General features: G+C 44.6%; 1 protein-coding gene across 4 annotated transcripts in view; it reads left to right on the forward strand.

The window, feature by feature from the left end:
- Positions 1–16,749, forward strand: part of LOC125456120 (telomerase reverse transcriptase-like) — a 68,118-nt gene that overhangs the window by 775 nt on the left and 50,594 nt on the right. The window contains exon 2 of one of the 4 annotated variants that reach the window (XR_007248395.2): positions 843–1,008. The exons of 2 other annotated variants lie outside the window; for them this stretch is intronic. Coding sequence is in view for 1 of the 2 variants with exons in the window: in XM_059650840.1 (XP_059506823.1) it covers positions 7,337–7,903 (567 nt within the window). In the remaining variant the exon portion in view is untranslated. Of the gene's footprint in view, positions 1–842; positions 1,009–7,054; positions 8,333–16,749 lie in introns of those variants that run through there. One more of the 4 variants, XM_059650840.1, reaches the window with a different exon arrangement.

The raw sequence follows: 16,749 nt of genomic DNA on the forward strand, positions 1-16,749 counted from the left end.
GTACTGGACTGTGGCCTGCCTCATGCAAGTGGAGCGTCTGAGCCAAAATTCATCTTCAGGCAGTAATGGCATTGAAGCTGCGACATCTGCCATGTCCATCTTGTCCTCAGAGGTTTCTTAAAACAGGGAGGGGGAAAAACTACAGTTCTGTAGCCTTGCAGGATATTCTGAGGATATTCTGTTTGCAGCTTTCATGTGGTCCACGTACTTAATCAGAACCACCTCTCCTACCTGAACTTTGTACATCGTGGGACCTGACCTCTCATCTTCCCCATGCAGGGCCATTCCTGTGGTTTCAAGACCCAACCATCATCCATTGAAGTAAACTGCCTTTTTTGCTTAGAGCAGCCTTTTGTCTGGTTTTATAGAGTTCCTGATGTCGTTTCACCCTCTGCCAAGGCCTGGGAAGATCAGTTTTGAACTGATACAGTGTCTTCTACCCAGTAGCAACACGACACAAGAAATACAAGCAGGAGTAGGCCATCAATAGGTTCATGGCTCATCTTTTTGTGGACTCAGCTCCACTTAACCTGTCACAACCCTCAATTCCTTTACTGTTCAAAAATCTATCTTTGCCTTAAAAACATTCAACAAGATGACCTCAACAGAATGAATGAACGAATGAAATGAGTGAATTAGTTTTATTGTCATGTGCACTTGAATGAGTGCAGTGAAAAGTTTGCAATGTCGCTACTTATGGTGTTTTATTATGTTCAAGATACCTAGGTAAGATACTTAAGTATTTGGTACAAAATTGAAAGAATAATAAGTAAAAGTACAGCATAAGAATTCAAGTTAAAAAAGTACTCAGTTTAAAGTTCTTTCATCCCAATCCGTGCCAGCACCAAGCCAAGACTCCAGACCATGTTGGGCTTCAAAACTCAAGGCCTCACCTCCCTGCGATGGCCTCCAGTGTGGGACTCGCCTCCCCGCAATGGCTTCTGCTCTGGGATTCACCTTCCCCGCGCTGGCTCCAGTCTGGATTCTGCCTCCCTGGAATGGCCTCAGGTCTGTGACTCACCTCCCTGCATCTGCGTCTAGGCTGGGACTAGCCTTCCTGTGTCGACCCCCCAGTCTAGGTTTTGCTTCTTATGCCGGCTTCCAATCTGGCACTTGCTTCCAGGGCCGGCCTCCAGTCCAGAACTCAGCACCTAGTCTGGAACTCACCCTCCGGCACCAACCTCTGGTCTGGTTTTTACCTTCTGTGCTGGCCTCCGGTTTGGGTCTTGCCTGCCGCACCGGTCACCGGTTTGGGACCTGCTTCCCACACCAGCTCTGGTCTGAGCCATGCCTGCCAGGCTGACCTCAGGGCTGAGACACATGTCCCGTACAACCTCTGGTGTGGAAGACGCCTCTTGCACTTTCCTCCAGTCCAGGAGTCGCCTCTTCCATTCCCCTCCAAGTAAGTTTAAAAAGTAAAAAGTTTTTTCAAAAAACACAAGAGAAATAAAAGCCACCATGTTGGCCAGAAAAAGAAGAAATAAAAAAGAAAAAGAATTTGTAGAGCAGAGGAGCTCCACGTAAAGCATCACTGGCAGTTAATTGCATAGATTCACAACCCTTTGGGAAGTTCCTCCTCAACTCAGTCCTAAGTCTGTTCCCCCTTATTTTATTTTGAGGCTACGCTTGCTAGTTCTAGTTTTACCCATCAGTGGAAACAACCTTCCTGCTTCTATCTTATCCATTTCCTTCATAATTTTCATATGTTCTATATGATTCCCCCCCCCATATTGTTTAAAATTCCAATGAGTGTGTCCCACTCAATCTCTCCTCATGAGGCAACCCTCTCAATTCCGAAATCAACCTAATGAACCTTGTCTGCACCCCAGTCTGTGCCAGTACATCCTTTCTCAGATAAAGAGACCAAAAGTAGACAACACTCCAGGTGTGGCCTCTCCAGCACCCTATACAGCAGTAGCATAACCTCCCTAGTTTTAAAATCTATCACTCTAGTGATGAAGGACAATATTCCTTTTGCCTTCTTAATTACTGCTGGAGTGTCCCTGTAGTTGTGTGAAGGGTGGTCCTGTAATCAAACAGGAACTGGGACGGTTTGGTATTGAGTGAAGCTGCAGGCTATTTCTTCAAGCCTGCCTTCAAAGTTTGGACGTGCTCTTTATACTGTATCGTTGGACAATGGATGTTAGGGAGCTGTCCTCACATGCTGAATGCCATTCCATGTAATGAAATACTTGAATTCCCTGCTGAGAAATGATGGCCTGTTGTCTGTGACCAACACCTCTGCAAGTCCGTGTACACTCTCAGCTTTTCAATCATCATCCCTGTGTTTGAATGAACCCTGTACACATAAACCACTCTGAATGAGGGTTTGAAGAAAAAATCGGAACGACTAAAAACATATAGCCCATGAAAGGACTGACATAGTTACCATGTTACCAAGTTCAGGGTTTACCTGGCTGTCTTCATGAATGTTAAAGAGAAGAAGGTTAAGAGGTGACCTCATAGAGACATACAAGATGATCAGAGGGTTAGATAGGGTGGACAGTGAGAGCCTTTTTCCTCGGATGGAGATGGCTAGCATGAGGGGACATAGCTTTAAATTGAAGGGTGATAGATATTGGACAGATGTCAGAGGTAGGTGCTTTACTCAGTAGTAAGGGCGTGGAATGCCCTGCCTGCAACAGTAGTAGACTCGCCAAGTTTAAAGGCATTTAAATGGTCATTTGATAAACATATGGATAATAATGGAATAATGTAGGTTAGATGGGCTTCAGTTTGGTTTCACAGGTCAGCACAACATCGAGGGCCGAAGGGTCTGTACTGCGCTGTAATGTTCTATGTTCTATATGTGGGGGAGCTGCTGGCAGTAATTATTGTCCTTGTTAGTGCTCAGGATTGGGTCGGCGTCTAATAACTGAAAAAGGCTGTGAATGTCAGGAGAATTACTCGTTGCTTTTGTCTGCCCCAATGTCATTTGCTTGAAAAACAACCCAGTCTGAGATGGTAGGATTAAATGAGTCAATCTTCCCCAAATCGTGGCATGATTCCAAAAATGCTTTGCCAACTCAACTATGACAATTGCGAGCGAATCTCTTCAGAAGCGTGATTTCTTTCGTTGCCATTGAAATACTGCACAAAGGCGATAAGTCATCATCAAGTCACCCTTTATTTATATGTGCGTAGAATCATAGAGTCCCTATGTGTGGAAACAAGCCATTCAGCCTAACAACTCTACTCCAACTCTGCGAACAGCATCACACCCAGACTCAGCCCAGTACTCCTGCATTTCCCACAGCTAATCCACATAACTTACACATTCATGGACAATGTGGGCAATTTAGCATGGCCAATCCACCTAACCCGCACATCTTTGGACTGTGGGAAGAAACTGGAGCACCCAGCAGAAATGCATGCAGAAACAGGGAGAATGTGCAAACTCCACACAGACAGTCGCCAGAGGATGGAATCGAACCCAGGTCCTGGGCTCACTGTGAGGCAGTAGTACTAACCACTGAGCCATTGTGCCGCCATGACACTGACCCAGCCAGCTCAGAGCTAATAATTAAGGGTGACTTTTGACAAGGCTAATCAAATTGAAAAGAATAGCATTGAAAACAAAATTGAGGGGTCCATTGGGGATAATTTGTTAGGCCGATGCATCAAGATTCCCTGGGAAGTAGTGATCATATCATGTTAGAATTCAAGAGTGGGTCAGAAGCAATAGTTTTTAACGTCAACGAAGGGAATTACAATGAAATGAGGATACGGTTAGCGAAAGTGAACTGTTCTGATAGATATGCAGGAATGACAGTAAGCAAACAATGTCAGGCATTAAAGGATGTAATTCAAAACTGTCAGCAAAAATACATTCAAGTAAGGGGGAGAGATTCGAGGAATGAATAAACCAATGTTGGCTAAGCAAAGAAGTTAAAGAGAGTATTAAGTTGACAGAACAAGCATCAAAACAGGCAAAAGTCAGTGATAGGCCCAAAGACTGGGATAAATTAATCTAACACAGGAGGGCTAATAGATGATAAACTTAGAGAACGTGACTATGAGAGCAAATTAGTGTGGAATATAAAAACTGACAATACGATCTTCTTTATATAAAAAGAGAGAGTTATCAAAATGAGCATAGGACGCTTAGAAAGTGAAGCTCAGGAAATAGTTATGGGAAGCAAAGAAATGGCAGAGGAGTTAAACAGGTATTTTACATCATTCTATATGGCTGGAGATACTTTGAACATTCCATCAATTCCGAAGAATACAGGGGAGGAATTAAGTACCATCACCATCACTAGAGAAGTAGTATTAGACAAGCTAATGTGGCTAAAGGCACATAAGTCCCCTGGCCCTGATGGCTTGAATCCTAAAAGAGGTAGCTGCAGAGATAGTACATGGATTGATTGTAATTTTCCAAAAATCCTTGGATTCTGTATATGTACCGGAGGGTTGGAAAACTGCTAATGTGACAGCTATTCTAAAAGGGAAGGAGGCAAAAATTGGGTAACTTAGAGGTATTGACAGGTTAAGTCAGTGGGCAAACAATTGGTAAAAGGTGTATAATGTGGGAAAAAGTGAAGTTCATTTTAGAAGGAAGAACAAAAGAACAGCATTATTTAAATGGAGAACTGCAGAAAGCTGCAACTTGTGGGTTGCGGTGCACGAAACAGAGAAAGCTAGCACAAGGTGCAGCAGGTAATCAGGAAGGCTAGTGATTACCTTAGCCTTGTTGGCGCTTATTTCAAGGGAGTTGTGGTAGAATTAGGGAAATCTCCCTGTAACTACAAGGTGCTGGTGAGATTACATCTCAAGTATTATGAGCAGTTTTAAACCCTTTTTTAAGGAAAGCTATTATTTCATTGTAGACAGTTCGGATAAGGTTTGCTGTGATGATGCCCGTTATAAGGTTGAGACTCTACTCAACCTTATTGGGGTGTGGAAGAATTAAAGATGATCTTATTGAAATATATGGGATGCTTAAGGAGCTTGACAGGTTAAATGCTGAGAAGATACTTCCCCTCTTGGGAGACTCTAGGACACAAGGGCATAATCTCAGATTTAAGGGGCGCCGACTTAAAACTGAGATAAAGAGGACATTCTTCTCTCGGATAACAAAGTGTGAAGCTGGATGAACACAGCAGGCCAAGCAGCATCTCAGGAGCACAAAAGCTTTAGATTCTTGATCAGGAGGGGAATGAAGGTTATGGGGAAAGGGCAGGAAAGTGGATATGAGGAATGTCAGATCAATCATGATCTTGCTGAATGATGGAGCAGTTTTGAGGTGCCAAATGGCCTACTCCCTGTTTCTATTTTATGGTCTTGGGAGAAGTTAATGAGAAAAAGGGGAAGGTGATAGGGAGAGGGTTCAGGGATGGGGAAAGGGGATGGTAACGATAGGGTCATGTAATCAGGAAGATGCTAAGGGGAGGATAATTAGTGAAGCATATTGATGTTAAGGGGAGGGTAATGTTGGAGAGGAGACTCTTAAGGGAGATGGGAGTATAGAGAGGGAAAGGGGATAGAAATGAAGAAGAGGGAAAGTAAATAAGGGAGAGAGGAGACAAATAAGAGGGAAGGGTAATGACAGGGGGGTAGTGATGGGGGGGTAATAATGGAGAGGAGAAGGTAATGATGAAGAGAGAGTTGTAATGCAGGAGAGGTTAACGAGGGAGAAAGTCATGAGATAGGGGAAAATGGGACGATAACAACGGAGCAAGGAGCATAATGAGGTAGAGGAGAGGGTAATGAGAGAAAGGGGACAGTGAGGGAATGGACGAAGGTAATGCGCAATAAGGAGGGGGGATAGCAATAAGTGATCCGGCAAGGGTAGTGAGGTAAAAGGGATGGTAAGATAGGAAATGAAAGGCAAATGGAGATGAGGGAGTGAGGAGGATAATGAGGGAAAAGGGCAAATGTATGGCTTAGAAAATGTGGACACTGGGAAGTTGTTTCCGTTAGGCAGGGAAACTAGGACCCGCGGGCACAGCCTTAGAATTACAGGGGGTAAATTTAAAACGGAAGTAAGGAGATATTTCTTCAGCCAGAGAGTGGTGGGCCTGTGGAATTCATTGCCACGGAGCAGTGGAGGCCGGGATGTTAAATGTCTTGATCTCACAGGGAATCAAGGGCTACGGGGAGAGTGCAGGGAAGTGGAGTTGAAATGCCCATCAGCCGTGATTAAATGGCGGAGCGGACTCAATGGGCCAAATGTCCTTACTTCCACTCCTGTGTCTTATGGTCAAATAATGAGGGAGCAAGGAGAATAATGAGAGACAGTCAAGGGTAATGGACTATGGTGAAAGAATAATAAAGGAGACAGGCAGCTAATGTGGGAAAGGTGAAAGTAATGAGGGGACGGAGAGGAGCGTAATGAGGAAAGTGTTGAAGTTCATAAGGGAGAGGGGAAGGTAAACAGGGAAAGGAAAAATAATGAGGAGGAGGGAGAAGGTAATGAGGGAGGGAGGAGGGTAATGAGGGAGGGAGGAGGGTAATTAATGAAAGCCAAGGAGCAAAAGTAAAACAATTGCTTAGAAGTACAATTAAAGTATTAGATCTTAGGGACAGCCATCCAAATAGGCCAGAAAAAGAAGAAACCTGAGGAATGGGAGAAGTTTAAAGTTCAGCAAAGGAGGACAAAAGGATTGTTTAAGAACAAAGAGAACAAAGAAAATTACAGCACAGGAACAGGCCATTCGGCCGTCCAAGCCTGCACCGATCCAGATCCTCTGTCTAAACCTGTCATCTATTTTCTAAGGGTCCGTATCCCTTTGCTCCCTGCCCATCCATGTACCTGTCCAGATACATCTTAAAAGACACTAACGTGTCTGCGTCTACCACCTCCGCTGGCAACGTGTTCCAGGCACCCACCACCCTCTGTGTAAAGAACTTTCCACGCATATCTCCCTTAAACTTTCCTCCTCTCACTTTGAACTCATGACCCCCAGTAATTGAGTTCCCCACTCTGGAAAAAAGCTTCTTGCTATCCATCTTGTCTATACCCCTCATGATTTTGTAGACTGCAATCAGGTCCCCCCTCAATCTCTGTCTTTCTAATGAAAATAATCCTAATCTCCTCAACCTCTCTTCATAGCTAGCACCCTCCATACCAGGCAACATCCTGGTGAATTTCCTCTGCACCCTCTCCAAAGCATCCACATCGTTTTGGTAATGTGGTGACCCGAACTGCACGCAGTACTTTAAATGTGGCCGAACAAGTCTTCTACAACTGTAACATGACCCGCCAAGTCAAGATTAGCCAAGGAACTACACCAAAGACTAAAACACCTAGTAGAAGACTCCCACCACTCCATTCGCTCCACCCAAGAATTCCTGAACCACCATCAAAGACACCAAGATAGAAGAGGATGAAATAATGGTCTCCTTTGACGTAACAGCCCTGTTCACATCCATCAACATCAACCTGGCCAAAGAAACACTGATGACACTATTAGAAGAACAGAAGACACATACACCAGACACCACCAACCTCATCAGCAAGGACAACATCATCAAGCTAGTGGACCTATGCCTCACCACCCACTTCACTTTCAATAACAAAACCTACAGACAAACCAACGGTACACCCATGGGATCTCCGATATCAGGGTTCTTAGCAGAGGCAGTAGTGCAGAGACTCGAACAAACAGCTCTGCCAATCATCCAACCCAAACTTTGGGTCCGCTTTGTAGATGACACCTTTGTCATCACTAAACAAAACAAATTAGAGGAAACATTCAAGACCATCAATAATACCCTTTACTGGCATAACATTCACAAAAGAGGAGGAAAACAACAGCAAACTGCCATTCCTAGATGTCACAGTAGAGCGAACAGCCAATGGGGAACTTCAAACCAGCGTCTACAGGAAAACAACACATACGGACCAAATACTGAACTACAGGAGCAACCATCCCAACACCCACAAACGAAGCTGCATTAGAACATTATTCCAACGAGCCACCACACACTGCAGCACAGAGGAACTACGCAGAGCAGAGGAAAATCACCTACACAGCGTATTCAAAAAGAATGGGTACCCTGTGAACACAGTCCGCCGATTTCTCAGCAACAAACCCAAACAAACAGTCAAAACGGGCTCAGAAACCATAACCACTCTCCCCTACATCAAAGACATTTCCAAAATGACTGCCAGACTACTCGGACCCCTTGGCATCAGGGTAGCCCACAAACCCACCAACACACTAAAACAGCAGCTAATGAACTTAAAAGACCCTTTACAGACAACAAATAAAACAAACGTCATCTACAAAATACCTTGCAAGAACTGTGACAAACACTACATTGGACAAACTGGCAGGAAGCTGGCCACCAGGACACATGAACATCAACTAGCCACAAAACGACATGACCCACTATCACTCATATCCTTACATACAGATAAGGAAGGACACCACTTTGATTGGGACAACACATCCATCCTAGGACAAGCCAAACAGAGACATGCACGAGAATTCCTAGAAGCATGGCATTCCAACTGGAATTCCATCAACAAACACATTGATTTGGAGCCAATCTACCATCACCTGAGAAAAAGAACAGGAAATGACATCACCAACCCAAGGAAACCTAACCAGATAAATAGAAAGCGGGACATAACACTGATGATGTTACCGAGAATGGTGACGAAACGTCTGAAAACTAACCTTCTAGCTCAGCGAGCAAACTCACATCCAGAACTCAATACCCGGGCCAATGAAGGAAAGCATACTGTATCAGAGATAATGGGAACTGCAGATGCTGGAGATTCCAAGATAATAAAATGTGAGGCTGGATGAACACAGCAGGCCAAGCAGCATCTCAGGAGCACAAAAGCTGACGTTTCGGGCCTAGACCCTTCATCAGAGAGGGGGATGGGGGGAGGGAACTGGAATAAATAGGGAGAGAGGGGGAGGCGGACCGAAGATGGAGAGTAAAGAAGATAGGTGGAGAGAGTGTAGGTGGGGAGGTAGGGAGGGGATAGGTCAGTCCAGGGAAGACGGACAGGTCAAGGAGGTGGGATGAGGTTGGTAGGTAGCTGGGGGTGCGGCTTGTGGTGGGAGGAAGGGATGGGTGAGAGGAAGAACCGGTTAGGGAGGCAGAGACAGGTTGGACTGGTTTTGGGATGCAGTGGGTGGGGGGGAAGAGCTGGGCTGGTTGTGTGGTGCAGTGGGGGGAGGGGATGAACTGGGCTGGTTTAGGGATGCAGTAGGGGAAGGGGAGATTTTGAAACTGGTGAAGTCCACATTGATACCATATGGCTGCAGGGTTCCCAGGCGGAATATGAGTTGCTGTTCCTGCAACCTTCGGGTGGCATCATTGTGGCAGTGCAGGAGGCCCATGATGGACATGTCATCAAGAGAATGGGAGGGGGAGTGGAAATGGTTTGCGACTGGGAGGTGCAGTTGTTTGTTGCGAACTGAGCGGAGGTGTTCTGCAAAGCGGCCCCCAAGCCTCCGCTTGGTTTCCCCAATGTAGAGGAAGCCGCACCGGGTACAGTGGATGCAGTATACCACATTGGCAGATGTGCAGGTGAACCTCTGCTTAATGTGGAATGTCATCTTGGGGCCTGGGATGGGGGTGAGGGAGGAGGTGTGGGGACAAGTGTAGCATTTCCTGCGGTTGCAGGGGAAGGTGCCGGGTGTTCTTCCTCTCACCCATCCCTTCCTCCCACCCCAAGCCGCACCCCCAGCTACCTACTAACCTCATCCCACCTCCTTGACCTGTCCGTCTTCCCTGGACTGACCTATCCCCTCCCTACCTCCCCACCTACACTCTCTCCACCTATCTTCTTTACTCTCCATCTTCGGTCCGCCTCCCCCTCTCTCCCTATTTATTCCAGTTCCCTCCCCCCATCCCCCTCTCTGATGAAGGGTCTAGGCCCGAAACGTCAGCTTTTGTGCTCCTGAGATGCTGCTTGGCCTGCTGTGTTCATCCAGCCTCACATTTTATTATCTTGAAAGCATACTGTATGCCTTCTTGACCACCCTATTGACCTGTGTTGCCACCTTCAGGGAGGTAAGAAAGGGAAAATAAAGTTTAAGATTAATTTTGCAGAGGACATGAAAGCTGGTAGTAAAATTTACTATAGGTATGTGAAGAGAAAGAGATTGATGAAAACAAATACTGAATACGAATGGTATTGGGGCAATTGATGCAGTTAAAGGCTGACAATTCCCAGACGTGATTATCTACATCCCAGAGTATTCAAGGAAGTGGGCCTAGAAATATGAAGAGTGTTTGAATCGGTTAGGATTATATTCCCTGAAGTTCTGAAGAATATGGGGAAATATCGTAGAAACCTATGAAATTCTAACCAGACTAGACAGGTCACTGCAAGAAGGACATTCTCGATGAGGAGTGGTGAAGTTCAGAACTAGAGTCACAATCTAAGGATGTAGAGTAGACCACATAGAACTGAGATGATGGGAAACTTTCTCATCCAGAGAATGGTAAACCTGTGGAATTGGCTACAATAGAAAGCAGTCTAGGCTGAAATACTGTAGTATTTCAAGAAGAAGTTAGATATAGCACTTGGGTCTAAAGGGAAAAAAGAATATGGGTGAAAGGAAGGTGAATATTATTTCAATAGTTAAGGACTACAGGAAGCATTAAAACCGAGGGATTTGGGAGTCCACATGCATGAATTACAAAATGCTAGTATCCAAATTCAGCAGGTAATGCGGAAAGCAAACAAAGAATTACAGAATCATATGACTGTTATGGTGCAGGAGGCTAACTGGCACGTGGAACCCTCTCATTCTTTATGCCCTCTGATTCTTTCTTGTTTACAAACAGAAACAGCTTCTCCTCAACTACACTGTCCAGCCCATTCCTAACTTTGAACAAATCTGCTAAATTTCGTCTGAGCCTACTTGTATCCAGAAAGAACAGTTCCAACTTCTTCAATCTATCTTCATAGATTGAGTTTTCCAATTCTGGAATCACTCCTATAAATAGCTTCCACACACTCTCCAACACATTTGCATTTTTCCCATAAAGTGACACACTCAACTGTACTCACAATACACCACGGAGAGGTCAAAATAGTGTCTTGTACATATTCATAGAACATAGAACAGTACAGCACAGAACAGGCCCTTCAGCCCACAATGTTGTGCCGACCATTGATCCTCATGTATGCACCCTCAAATTTCTGTGACCATATACATGTCCAGCAGTCTCTTAAATGACCCCAATGACCTTGCTTCCACAACTGCTGCTGGCAACGCATTCCATGCTCTCACAACTCTCTGCGTAAAGAACCTGCCTCTGACATCCCCTCTATACTTTCCACCAACCAGCTTAAAACTATGACCCCTCGTGCTAGCCATTTCTGCCCTCATCACCTCCTTGTTCTTTTACTCTATGTCTCTATTAATAAAGCTGAGAACACTGTATACTGCAAAGACTCTGGGCCCTGACAACATTCCAGCAATAGTACTGAAGACTTGTGCTGCAAAACTTGTTGTACCCTGGCCAAGCTGTTTCAGAACAGTTATAATATTGGCATCTACCCAAAAGTGGAAATTGCTGAGGTATGTCCTGTTCACGAAAAGCAGGAGAAATCCAATCCGACCAATTAGTGACTCATCAGTCCACTCAATCACCAGTAAAGTGAAGGAAGGTGTTATCAACAGTACGATCAAGCAGCACCTGCTCAGCAATAACCTGCTGAGTAATGTCCAGTTTGGGTTTCACCAGGTCCACTGAGCTCCTGACATCCTTATAGCCTTGGTTCAAACATGGACAGAAGAGCTGAATTCCAGAGGTGAGTTGAGTGTGACAGCCCTTGACATCAAGCTGCATTTGACCAAGTTGCATCAAGGAGCTCTAGCAAAACTGGAATCAACAGGTATCAAAGAGCAACCTCTCCACTGGTTAGAGTCATGCCTGGCGCATAAGAAGATGGATGTGGTTGTTGGAGGTCATACCTGGCACTTTGGAAGATGGACATAGTTGTTGAAGGTGAGTCATCTCAGCTCCAGGATGTCTCTGCAGGTGTTCCTCAGGGTGGTATTCTAGGTCCAACCATCTTCAGCTGCTTCATCAATGACTTTCTCTGCATCAGGAGGTCAGAGTGGGAATGTTTGCTAATGATTACTCAATTTTTTTTAATACACTCGTAGGATGTAGATATCTCTAGATAGTCCAGCATTTATTTCCCATTCCCAATTGCCCAGAAGGCAGTTAAGAGTTAACCACTTTGCTATGGATCTGGAGTCATATGTTAGCTAAACCAGGTAAGGATGACAGATTTCTTTGCCCAAAGGACATTAGTGAACTAGCTGTGTTTTGCTGACTATTAGACCCTTAATTCCAGATTTTTTATTGAATTCAAATTTCCATCATCTGCTGTAACAGGATTTGAAATTGGGTCCTCAGAACATTAGCTGAGTTTCTCAATTATTAGTCTAGCAATAATACCAACAGGCCATTGCCTCCAGAGCACCATTTGTGACACCTCAGATACTAACATACTCCATGTCCAACTGCAGCAAGATCTGGACAATAAAAACCAAAAGAACCGAGGATGCTGTAAATCAGGAACAAAAACAGAAGGTGCCGGAAAAGATCTGGACGTATCCAGGATTGAGCTACAAGTGGTGTGTGTAACATTTCCACTACAGAAACACCAGGCAATGACCGTATCCAATAAGAGACAATCCAACCACGGCCCCTTGACATTGCAACCCTAGCCAGCAACACCCTTATCCTGTGGATGAATAAAACAAAAGTCGTAATGTTGGCTCTCGTGAATGGAGTAAGCAGTACGGTGACACACATACAATGGACAGGACGCATGGTCAAGGGTCCAACTATAACCATGGGCTGTTGTGTGAAGAATACAATAATTATGGAGTGCTAATGATGGAAAACCAAGGCTGGACTTGAAATAACTCCACACAGGCTTGTACCCTACCACCAAGTCACCCTTTATTTTCATGTGGAAAGTCTTAAACCTCTGACACTTTTTTATGTCAGCCAGGGATCCCTGATTGGACCACATTAACAGCTCCAATCATGGAACTCATATTCTATGAGGTCCACCTGGCTGATCTCATTACAATCACTACAACCCTCCCATTCTGAATGCAAAGACATGGGCTGTTTTTTTTGTAGCTCCTTCTGGGGTGTATTAACACTATGTCAGGTTCCTCCAATAAGCCTCTGATACGAGTGGCGTGTAATGCACAGTAACTTGCTTCTTGCACTTGAAACATTGCAAAAGAAATTGATTCTCTTCTTCAGATGGCAAAGGCATTGATATCTCTCAGATTCTGAGGTATCTTTAACGCTTGACAGAGTGGGAGAACCCACACATTCCAGAACAGTCAGAAAGGCAGTTGGGGAACTATGCAGGTGTTGCTCCTGCAGTGTTTGAGAGTTTGCAGATTTCATATGTTCCACGTGCTTGTTCAGGAGCGTCGCACCTACTCAAACTGTATACTTCACTAGACCTGAGTGTGCCTCTTATCCATGCAGGGCCATTCCCATAGTACCTACACTAAACTTCGTCCCCTTAAGTAAACTGCCCCACTCACTTAAAGGAGTCTTGTGTCTAGCACTGGCATTCCTGATACCATTTCACCCTCCCCTCAGGTCTGGGAAGATCAGATTTAACCTGGTGCAGTTCCCATCAGAAACTCTGTTGGAGCTAGCCTTGTAATTGCATGAGGGATGGATCAAATGGGAACCAGGATAATTCGGTATCCATCGAGACGGTAGACTGTTTCTTCAAACCAGCCTTCAAAGTTTGGACTGCTCTTCCTGCTAAGCCATTGGATGGTGGTACGAAGTTGTTCTTCTATGTTGAATAACATTTGACTTTGGGAAATACCTAAATTCCCTGCCAGGTAGACAATGACCTGTTACCTGTAACCAACACTTCCAGGAGTCAGTGTATTGCAAAAGATTCACACAGGTCTTCTATCGTCATCCCCATGTTTGATGACTGAACTCTATGTATGTCCAACCGTTTGAGTGGATGTCCACAATGACTAAGAATATTGAGTCCATGAAAGGACCTGCATAGTCACTGTGTAACCTTGTCCAAGGTACACCCAGCATGAGTGAGTATTGGTCATGTCTTTTTGTTGCTAATTGTCATATACAAGATTCCTTGCAGACCCTGTGACAAATACTACATTGGACATTCAGGAAGGAAATTAACCACAAGGGTACACGAAGATCAATTGGCAACCAAAAGACATGACCAATACTCACTCATCTCTATCCACATGGATAAGGAGAACCACCAATTCGATTGTGACAATGCCAGGATCCTGAGGCAAGCAAAGCAGAGACCAGCACAGGAATTCCTAGAAGCCAGGAACGCCACTAAGGAAGTCGCCAATAAACACAGACCACGGCCCCATATATATTCCATTGCGAAGGAAGTGAGGTAACCCAGCTCAACAGACACCAGAGTTCAGATAGAGGCGGAAAATACAACAGCGCTTCATTGGAGGCTGTACTGATTTTGTTACCCTGCAGGGTAATGCAATGTATGTGGAACAATGAACCAACTCAAGCTACAAATCTACTCTAAAAACTGAGAGAACATATTTATTTTGGAAACCCCTGGATGACCATGGAGGAGTTCAGCCAGTATTTGATGGCAATCTTTGTTCAGGACAATCACTCTTGCTCCCCATAATAATGTTCCACCCTCCATTGTGATCTGGTCTGTCCCGGTTCGAAAAAATTTCAATGTCAACGCGACAGTGTTGGCTCATAGGTGGCCCAAAGAAGAGAAAGCCCAATAGCATATGCATCCAGGACTGTGGTTAATGCAGAGCGTAAATATACCCAGACAGAGAAGAATGGTTCGATGGTCATATTTATATTGAGGAAATTCCTCTAATACCTTTTCAGACGTAAATTGTCATAATAAAAGACCACAAACCCCTGCTGTATCTACTTAAAAAGCCCAAGGCATTGGAGCGCATAACTTCAGACCAAATTCAGCAGTGGTCTCTAATACTAAGTGCATATAATGACAAGTTGGAATACCATCCAGGGAGGCCAAGTAGCAAATGCGGATGCATTGAGCTGCCTCCCATTGGCAGACATGCCACCGGTGATACCACCATTGGACGAGTCCATAATAGGATACATCGTATGTCAGTCTTGCTTGGGATCATATTGTGCCAACACCTTAGAGGATCATTGCTGTTTCTTCACTTCCCTGAAAGATATGACTTGGCTACGTGACTATTTCCAGGGCTTACTCTTTTTTTAAGAGTTGATGTAAAGGCGCTAGGATGAAGGCCAGGTTATGTATGAACTTTACATAATAGTTTACCAAGGAAAGACCTAGGCTCTGGTACATACATGGGAGGTGGGGCACCTTTGCTTGCCCACGCTTTATTTCTCAATGTGTGTAACCTGATCTTCTTGACTCTGTAGCCCTTGTAGGTCAGTTGGGGTGCCTGGAACTCTTTTTTTCCCCTTTAAAGGTACATTGGACATTCTTTTGCCCAAGTGAAAAATCCAAGGAGTATGTCCAAGTTCTCTAACTGCTCCGTTTCAGTCTTCCTTATTATTAGCATGTCCTCTAGATAAATGGCAACCTGGGGTAGACCTTGTAAAATCTTCTCCATCATCAACTGAAAAATTGCACAGACCGACGATAACCCAAATTACAGTCTCGTATATTGTACAAATCCTAATGGATATTAATGGGTAGTACACTTCTGAGAAACCTCATTTAACTGCAACTGCAAGTGCGTAAGGCTCACATGCAGCTTTGTGAAGGAGAGCCTCCTGCCAGCTTTGCAAATAAATCTTCAATTTGAGGATTGGATATTTAACCAGCTGTGAAAAAAGTGGTTTAATGTTTATTTAAAATCCCCGCGAAGGTGAACCAACCTGTCAGGCTTCACAGTCAGTATGACCAGTACTGCGTAATCACAAACTGGACTGATTTGACAATTCCTTCATTTTCCAGCCTTCTAATTTCTGCCACTACTTTTGCACATAAGGCAAATGGCACCGGGCAGGTCTTGCAGAATCATGGAATTGCTTCCTGGGCAACATGCAAGGTGGCCTGTCTCCTTTGATAGTCCCCAATCCTTCCTGAAACACCTTCGGCTATTTAATTAAAAATTGACTCAGGCAGCCATCTTCTAATCGGAAAATAGTATCAGAGATAATGGGAACTGCAGATGCTGGAGAATCCAAGACAACAAAATGTGAGGCTGGATGAACACAGCAGGCCAAGCAGCATCTCGGGAGCACAATCGGAAATCTTCTAATCGGAAAATGTTGAGCCAATCTAGTTGAATCTTTCTCAGCCAATTTTATCCCATCAAGATTGTGCCTGAAGCAGCTGCTTCTCATGAGAGACTAGAAACAAAATTGTACCCTTAGTAGAATCAGAGTAATGCAGCATATAAACAGGATCTTTGGCCCAAAATGGTCCATGCTGATCATAGTGCCCACTGAGCTACTTCCAATTGCTTGCATTTGGTCCATATGCCTCTAAATCCTCCCGTACAAGGGATAACAAGGTGTAGAGCTGGATGAACACAGCAGGCCAAGCAGCATCACAGGAGCAGGAAAGCTGACGTTTTGGGCCGAGACCAGGCCTGAAACGTCAGCTTTCCTGCTCCTATGATGCTGCTTGGCCAGCTGTGTTCAACCAGCTCTACACTTTGTTATCTCAGATTCTCCAGCATCTGTAGTTCCTACTACACCTTCCCCGAAAAGTACCTTTCCGAATGTTTTTTTTAAATTATACTATTATATCTGCCTCAATCACTTTTTCTGGCAGCCCAAGCCACA

The sequence above is a fragment of the Stegostoma tigrinum genome, chromosome 1 (genome assembly GCF_030684315.1).
Source record: "Stegostoma tigrinum isolate sSteTig4 chromosome 1, sSteTig4.hap1, whole genome shotgun sequence".
NCBI classification, from domain to species: domain Eukaryota; kingdom Metazoa; phylum Chordata; class Chondrichthyes; order Orectolobiformes; family Stegostomatidae; genus Stegostoma; species Stegostoma tigrinum.